This window comes from Centruroides sculpturatus, unplaced genomic scaffold (assembly GCF_000671375.1).
Source record: "Centruroides sculpturatus isolate CEXI.00-Female unplaced genomic scaffold, Cexi_2.0 scaffold323, whole genome shotgun sequence".
NCBI lineage: Eukaryota > Metazoa > Arthropoda > Arachnida > Scorpiones > Buthidae > Centruroides > Centruroides sculpturatus.
This window is the reverse complement of record NW_019384566.1, coordinates 464,388-472,647: the sequence shown is the minus strand read 5'-3', so window position 1 is coordinate 472,647 and position 8,260 is coordinate 464,388. Positions and strand designations below refer to the sequence as shown.

The window sequence follows — 8,260 nt, the reverse complement described above, 5'->3', positions numbered from 1 at the left end:
AGATATAATCTAGGTTAAGGCTTTTATGTCCAACAGATGGCGCTACGAGTACGACGCCCTAAGTTTGCTTTTCTGTGAGGCATTATGCTTTTCTGTGAAAATGAACTAAAGCAGATCATCTTCTATCTATTTATATAAATAAAAATGTAATGTTCATTTGTTCCTACCGATTCCTTTGAAATTTTGACACAACGCTGCATTCGAATACGCACGTGTTTTTATATAATACACATTTCGAAATTCAAACCCACTGAAGGGAGATGGTTAGGATTAAGGCTTACCGTGAAGAACTTGGCTTCTATTATACTATTTTAGATGCAGGTTTTTGCGTTTTTAATAGCATACGTCAAGAGAATGTACACTAAGAAGAAATTTTTCGAAAAATCCTCCCCACGGGGGAAGTGTTATAAATTTATAATAGATACATTTTGAGCCAAAACAACGCGTGGCGGGGTCTGCTAGTTTTTATTATATTTTCAATTGGGCAATATACTATTTAAATCTTTCTTAAATATAATTGTAATATGCTAAAAGAACTAGTATGATTCCAGTAGCAATATAAATAAATATAATATAATTAATGCTTACAGCTATTTAAAAAAAATATTTATCTTAAAGCTACTGTTTGCATTTCAATTTAATTGTTAATTATGGAATTTTTGTCTGCAGTCTTCATGAATAATGAGGCCCACCCGTGGCCAAGCAGTCTTCATACCCTGAACACTGGGAGTTCGGTTGTGGGTTTGCGTCTCGCTCGGACAGGCTGGCCATGTGGAGTTTTCCGGGTTTTCTCCATGATCTGTCACGCCTAAATAGGAGCCAGTTTCCCTTAAAAAGACCTCCTNCAATTCATAATATTGGATTGCACTTTGATTAAAGCACAATACAAATTTAACAAAAGTGCATATTATTGGATTTAAATCATAAATAAAACGTTAAACATTTTCCGGTTTTGTAAATTTATATAAGCAAAATCAATATCGTAGATTAGAATAAGATGTAATTTTCTTAGATAATTTTTTGGATTTTTATATTTATTCTATGGCCAATGTTCGAATAATTTTTATCGCCTAAAAATAGTTTTATCCCATTTTAATAAATAAAAATTGTTTTTCAAAAAATTTCGTAGCTAAAGAATTCTATGCTTCAATAATCCATAACAGTTTACACTTACCTATAAGTGCTAGCTGTCATGCAACCAGGCAATATTAATCAGTTTTTAAAGAAATTGGGCCGGAGGCCTCAAGACATTATACAGCTAAAGATATAGAAGAAAAATAGTAGTGAACAATGATGAGGCCGCTGAGAAGACGAGGCTCCAGGTTATGTCCGAAAATGTCAGTGTATATATATATACTGTATATTAACTCTGGGATAGATTGTCACAGTTTTTTAAAGTGTAAATAAATGGTGTTTGTAAAATCTGAAAACATTCATTTTTGATCTCAACAGTATTTGGATTATTAAAGTTTTCTTTGCACACATTTGTGAGCAGAAAAGATGCACAGGTGGCAATGAAAAAGCACTAATAGAAAATCATTGCATTGGCCATCTAACCGAAGCAGCATGGATGTCAGTGAGAAAGATATTTATGAATATATTGCATCTTGAGTGTTGTTCTAGATCACATCCAAAAGGACAGTCAAATGAGTTATGTAAAACTGTTTTCAGATTTGACAAACACCATTTATTTTACACTTTAAAAAACTATAGCTGTCTATCCCAGAATAATTATAAACAAATCAAAATATTTATCTTATTCTTATCAAGAAGAATTTCTTGGAACAAGTCTCAATATACAACTTTCATTACAGTTATACCACTTTTACTGACTAGTGTATTCAGACTTTCAGTGTTTATTTCAAAATCACAGTGCAATCCCAGCACAAACAATCTCTTCTTAATGGCCGTCTATCCCACAATTACTCTATATCAAAGAAGAAATGAATTCTAATCCTTCTTCTCCCTACATAAATATATACTCAAATACCATTTTGTTCTAAATTTCATATGTATTGTAAACCAGATGTACCATACATATTATAAGGTATTTGCCATTATGAAGGTAGGAACTATTCATTATAATGATTGACTACTAAATCCAGACTATTCCTTATGAGGATTCCATGTTATAATCAGAAATACTGTACATTAATGCTAAAACAGCTTCAGGAGTCTAACAAATTGTTTTTCTATTTTAGAATTAAATGTTTTTTGGGATACTATCTCTCATTGTCAGATTCTACCATTGCAGATTGGAACAAGTATTCTAGTAATATATACAAATCGTTTGGCTTTAATATAACTTATAAGGTTTAAAGTTGTTTGTATTTTTGTATTTATATACACCATGCCAGGGTAAAGGAGTAGCTTGCTGAGTGCTGTAGTGGGAGTTATAGATCAAGGGCACCTATTACCCTGAGTTATCCCCATTCACTGCTATTAGTAACCAGTATGGTTATATCTAAATTAATAGTTTTGGAAGTGAAAATTAGATGGAGGTCTGGGTAGCATAATGCAGCTGCATGCAAGTGGGAGTTGTGGTTTAGAGTCCTGCTCTGGACTGATTTTTTTCATCCAGAATCTTCTAGATTAATTAATAAAACTTAATTTAATTTTAAATAATAAATTTAGTAAGAGGTGGCACTTAATGCCTATCTCTAGGCCAAATTACTTATCATTCAATTATTAATAGTAGCAGTAATATAGCTTAATCTAATTTGGCAATTGTTTGGCTTTAATATAACTGTTGGTATTATAGTGGTTTATGGTTTATATTTGAAAATTTTTTTAGAAAAGCCAGAATACTTGTTTTAAAATATATTCTAGAATAAATAAATAAACATTTTTTTATGATAAATTATGTTAATCAGAAATAGGAACTGAAAATATTTTTCCTTGTAAAATGTTTTATTAAAAGTTGCTTCAGAATTAGAATATATATGAAACTAAATTGATTTATATCTGATAAGTCCCATAATCAAATTATTTCTTCTTATTTACCACATACATTTATTTTTCGTACTTTAATATAATTTTTGGATATTAAGTTATTTTATTTGAAATTGTTATTTTTATGATATAAATGTTGGCTTTAATTTTTATCTTTTGCTATCTGAAAAGTATTACTTTAAGAATAACTTTATTTTAAATTTCTGATTGTTTTTACAGCAACATATATTGGACCACATTCAGGCTGAAATTTCATTTTTGAATACTCGTCATCCTAACTTCAACTATAAACTGTAAATATTACATTCTTTTATTAATTATTATGGACTATCTCTCTATTATAATCATTACTGTTAATGCATATAAAAAATATAACTTAAATATCCTTCAAAATAGATCTGAAAAATTGTTTTTTTTACTTAAAATTTCAAAGAAATATTATATTGTTTAATGTATTTTTGTGAAAATTAAAATTAGAATAAACAAGTTCTTGTACAATTAGACTTCTCTTTTTCATTTTAAATTTCTGCATTAATTTCATTCTAAAGAGAGTCAAAACTTTCAAACTTTTGTTCATTTTGAATAGATGAAATGTCTTACATTTTGTCACATTACAAAGTACAACAAAGAATGTTTATTAGAGCTCAGAATGCTAACAGAATTTGTTTAATTTGACCAAATAATACAATTTTTCTGCAATTTCTCTTTACCTATTTCTTTGAATTTATACTGTAATTTCTAAATAAATAATTTTTGCAGTTCCTTTTAACATACTTTTATAGTATATTTATATAATAACCAAATTTTGATGTATCATCTTCTATTGATCTTCAGTAAGACATTTTTATTAGAATTTTTAATTATTGTTTGTTTCAAAAATGCTGATTTTAAGACTGAAATTCATAAAAATTGAAGGAGGACGANTGTTCCAATTAAACAGTCAAAAAGTAAAATAGTGAGTTAATTAAATTATAATAAACTTTGTAATTATCCTCTTTCTTTTTGACATGTTAAAATGTCTTGAAACTTGAAATGAAATTTTGTATTTTATTTGTAATTTACAACTTTTGACTAACTTAAATGTTTTTGAAATGTTCCAAAGTTATAAATTATTTACATAAAAATAATAATATTTTGGTGTTTACCACACCAAAATATTATCCAATTAAAGAAAAAAATAACTACTGTCTATCAGTGTTAAACAGTATTTATTATAACATCATCACAAGCACTTTCAACATTTTATCAATGTTGTCTTCAAGTGAAGAAAAGAACATGACTTTGGAACATTAGGATCAATTTTCAAGAAACACAATATTAAATATTCAAAAAAATGGAATATAAATTTTCAAAGTTAAATTTAAACCTACTTAGGCACAAAAATGGCATGCACATAGAAAGATATTAGTACAAAATAACAATAAAATTAGATAATATAACAAGATAAACATTTACTTGCCATTAGTAAATTTAGAATTACAACCAGTAGGTAATACTATGGTGACATAAATATTAAAAATCCAAACTTTTAAAAACTGATTACCCAAATTCTTGGGAGATCTAGCCTAGATTTATTACAAGGTTCCAATCTTCCAATAAATAATGCCTCCCAAATAAAAGTAACTTTTTGTCAACACATTATATTAGTAGAAGTGAAGTCTCATTTCATATAGGCACACAATTTCTTCCATCATACTCCTAGAAAGTTCTTTAGTGCTCCTAGAAAGTTATGGATATCGTTCTGCTGTTCAGTAAGATGGATTTGTAATTTTCTTGTCATGATGTAAGAAATTCTTGCATTGCTATCCAGCTGTTGTAATGGAACTAAATAAATTCCTGATTTTTCTAGTGTTGGATAATACATCTCGGTTGTTGCAGAGGAGTCTGCATAAATTTATTCGAGATTTAATTGGAAGAATAAGCCACATTTTTTGAAAATTTTGGCACAATTTATCCTAACGTTCCAAAGTACCATGCTTTTCTTCACCTGAAGATGATATTGGTAAAATGCTTGCAATGATATTATAACAAAAACTGTTTAACGTTGATAAACAGTAGTTATCTCTTTCTTTAATTAAATTATTTGCATTATTAAAAAAAATAATAATAATAAAATAAACTAAAAAAGGAATTCAATAAACATCATTAGCTTCCAGCGATATATTTCATCAGACATTTCTCTGGAAGATGGCAACATTCATAAAATAGGTATTTCTATGGAAGATGACTTTATTATTTTATTAGTATGAAAAAGCAAATAATCAAAAAAAGTGAAAAGAAGGCTTATTTTGGAAAATTGGAGTCATAAAACCAAAACAAAATGTTTTTTATTGCAAAAATTTATGGAGTGTTTTAATCTAATTAATTTTAAATTCATTTATTATAAAAAAAATTAAATATCAATTTTTTTACAGAAACTTTCAACTCTGGGAAAACACGATAAAGAAGAAAGAGAATATGTAGATGTTGAGGAAACAAAATCTCAAATATCACAGTATTTAACTTCTCAAGATAATTATGAAGATGAACAAATCACTAAATTGGGTGAATTAGTCTATTGTTATCTGCAAATTGTAGATATAAACGTTGAAGATATGTTACTGAAATATATTGTGTGTTTTTTAATTAAGAAGGTAAACTTTACTATTATTATCATTTTAAATTAAATTAATTACTAATTTGTTAATGACAACAATTTTTTTGTTAGATTATTTGAAAGTTTATTATATAATTTTATATAATTGTATGATATCTAATTTACAGAAACATTTCAATAAAATTCAGTTATTCTGTTTTGTTTTTTATTTTCTTAAACATATTATCCCTCTGTATTATATTAATATCTGACATATTAAGTTAAAGTATAACTACTTTAAAAAATATTTAATATCTGTGTTCTAGAACTTTCAAGCTAGCAATACTTATTTTTCGGAATGATACAATATGGTTGGCTAGGCTTGGAATAGTTTTTGTATTTTTAAATTATTTTCTTGTGTAAACAGACATGTTTTTTTCTATTATAATATTCCCAAAGACAAGCACAATTTACTCAAAGGTGCTAGAATGCAAATTTTCAAGCTCTTTAAACTCCAAAACTAACAAGTATATTTTAGTCCTTGTATAATTTAAATTCATTTGCACTTTGGATTTAATTAGTTTACACTTTATATTCTGGAAATATAATCATTCAGAATGGATAAATGTAATTGAATATTGTACACTATACTGGTTACTTAATATTTGTTATAATATTTTGATTGTTTTTTTTTACTATTTTTTGATATATTACTTTAGAAAATGTAATTTTTTTTTATATTGCTATAACTATGAAAGATGATCCTAAATATTTAATATTTAACCAAAATTATTGTTTATAAATAAGATTGCGTGAAGTTATAATTATAATTCTCAAAAGAATAAACATGATAAATTTTTTAAAAGTATATTTAAATTTTTAATAATAATATATGAAGAATAAAAACCAACAAAATATATTTAATAACATAATTTTAAGCAATCAAGTTGCATAATTATGTAAATATAAAAGAAACAATATATTAAAATAAAAGTTACTTATGCTTGCATTCTGAAACTATTTCTTCATTGTTTTTTATTCAACTTACATAATTACCATCATTACATTTATAATAGTCTGCATGGTACAAAATCCTTACCATAAGTGCATTTGAGTGTTAAATGATACATAAAAGAACATATCAAGAGAGATGATTGGATCAATTTGCCATTGAGAAGATCAATTCTTATTCCTATACACTTCTAATGAACTCATTGCTGGATTTCAATAATTAAAATTTTTAAACAATTTAAATTTTAGAATATAAGTTATTGACGAGACTATATCTCATCAACAACTTATTGATTTTAGAGACGAGACTATGTCTCGTTTCTAAAATCATGCTGTTGTCAATGGCTGCACACCTTAGAGGTATGAAGGAGTACATGTCAGGAGTTTGCAATTTGGCACAGAATATTTGGTGCCCAAATCATGCACACATAAAATAAACCAGACTTGTAGGTAGTCGGGATTGAGAACCAGATCAAAAGAAAATACGAAATGCTGAGACTGTTCATACAAACAGGCAGAAATGCAAGATTTGCACATGCGTTGCTTGTACTCTCTGAGACATAGTCTTGTCCCAAAAATGGCTTTGCCATTTTACTTGTTTAAATTAATTATAGCAAATAAAGATAATCATACAATTATAATAAAAATAATAGTATTAAAACTATATTTCAAAAAATGTTTTGCTTATTCAAATACAGTATCACTAACTTATTTTGAGTTATTTTAAAGCTATAAATTTATTAATTTTACTATAAAATTTGAACTAGAGTTAAGCAATATTGCTATCTCATTAATTATGAATTTAAATAATAATTTTTAAAGTAAAAGGATAGAAGTAGAATAGATTCAAATTCAACTCCCAATTAATTTACTTGATTAATTAATTAACTAACTAGAAATTTGTTTCCAGTCCATTAATTACGTCATTTCGGATTTAGTTTCTGACATGGCTTCAACTCCAAATCCTGTAAGTTTTAAGAAGTTTNATAAAACAAGAGATTGAGGAATGGGGAAAAGAAACTTAAAGTAAAAGGATTGTCCATTAATAGATTGAGGAATGGGGAAAAGAAACTTAAAGTAAAAGGATTGTCCATTAATTAAGTGTACAATTTTTGAGTCACTTTTGATCCCTTTCCTCCATGTACAGTACAATGGCAGTACTTTTGACGAGCAACCCTCACACCACACATAATGGACAGCTCCAAATGCTTAAGTTTGAGGATAATTCAGTGCCAAAAGACCTCAAGTTTTTACATTGTTATTATTACATTACTATATTATTTTGGCAGATTTTTACTGCAAAAAGAAATGTGGAAAATAATCATTTTTTTATTGTCTCAAAATTTATACACTACAATTCAATTCATAATATTGGATTGCACTTTGATTAAAGCACAATACAAATTTAACAAAAGTGCATATTATTGGATTTAAATCATAAATAAAACGTTAAACATTTTCCGGTTTTGTAAATTTATATAAGCAAAATCAATATCGTAGATTAGAATAAGATGTAATTTTCTTAGATAATTTTTTGGATTTTTATATTTATTCTATGGCCAATGTTCGAATAATTTTTATCGCCTAAAAATAGTTTTATCCCATTTTAATAAATAAAAATTGTTTTTCAAAAAATTTCGTAGCTAAAGAATTCTATGCTTCAATAATCCATAACAGTTTACACTTACCTATAAGTGCTAGCTGTCATGCAACCAGGCAATA

The 8,260-nt window shown here is 26.9% G+C and overlaps 1 protein-coding gene across 1 annotated transcript; it reads left to right on the top strand.

Annotated features, from left to right (window-relative positions):
* Positions 1–2,350: 2,350 nt before the first annotated feature.
* LOC111624067 lies at positions 2,351–7,541 on the top strand. The gene is made up of 4 exons (XM_023366849.1): positions 2,351–2,358; positions 3,868–3,907; positions 5,367–5,585; positions 7,449–7,541. The coding sequence occupies exons 1-4, from the start codon at positions 2,351–2,353 to the stop codon at positions 7,539–7,541; spliced, it is 360 nt and encodes a 119-aa protein (XP_023222617.1).
* The last annotated feature ends 719 nt before the right edge of the window (positions 7,542–8,260 follow it).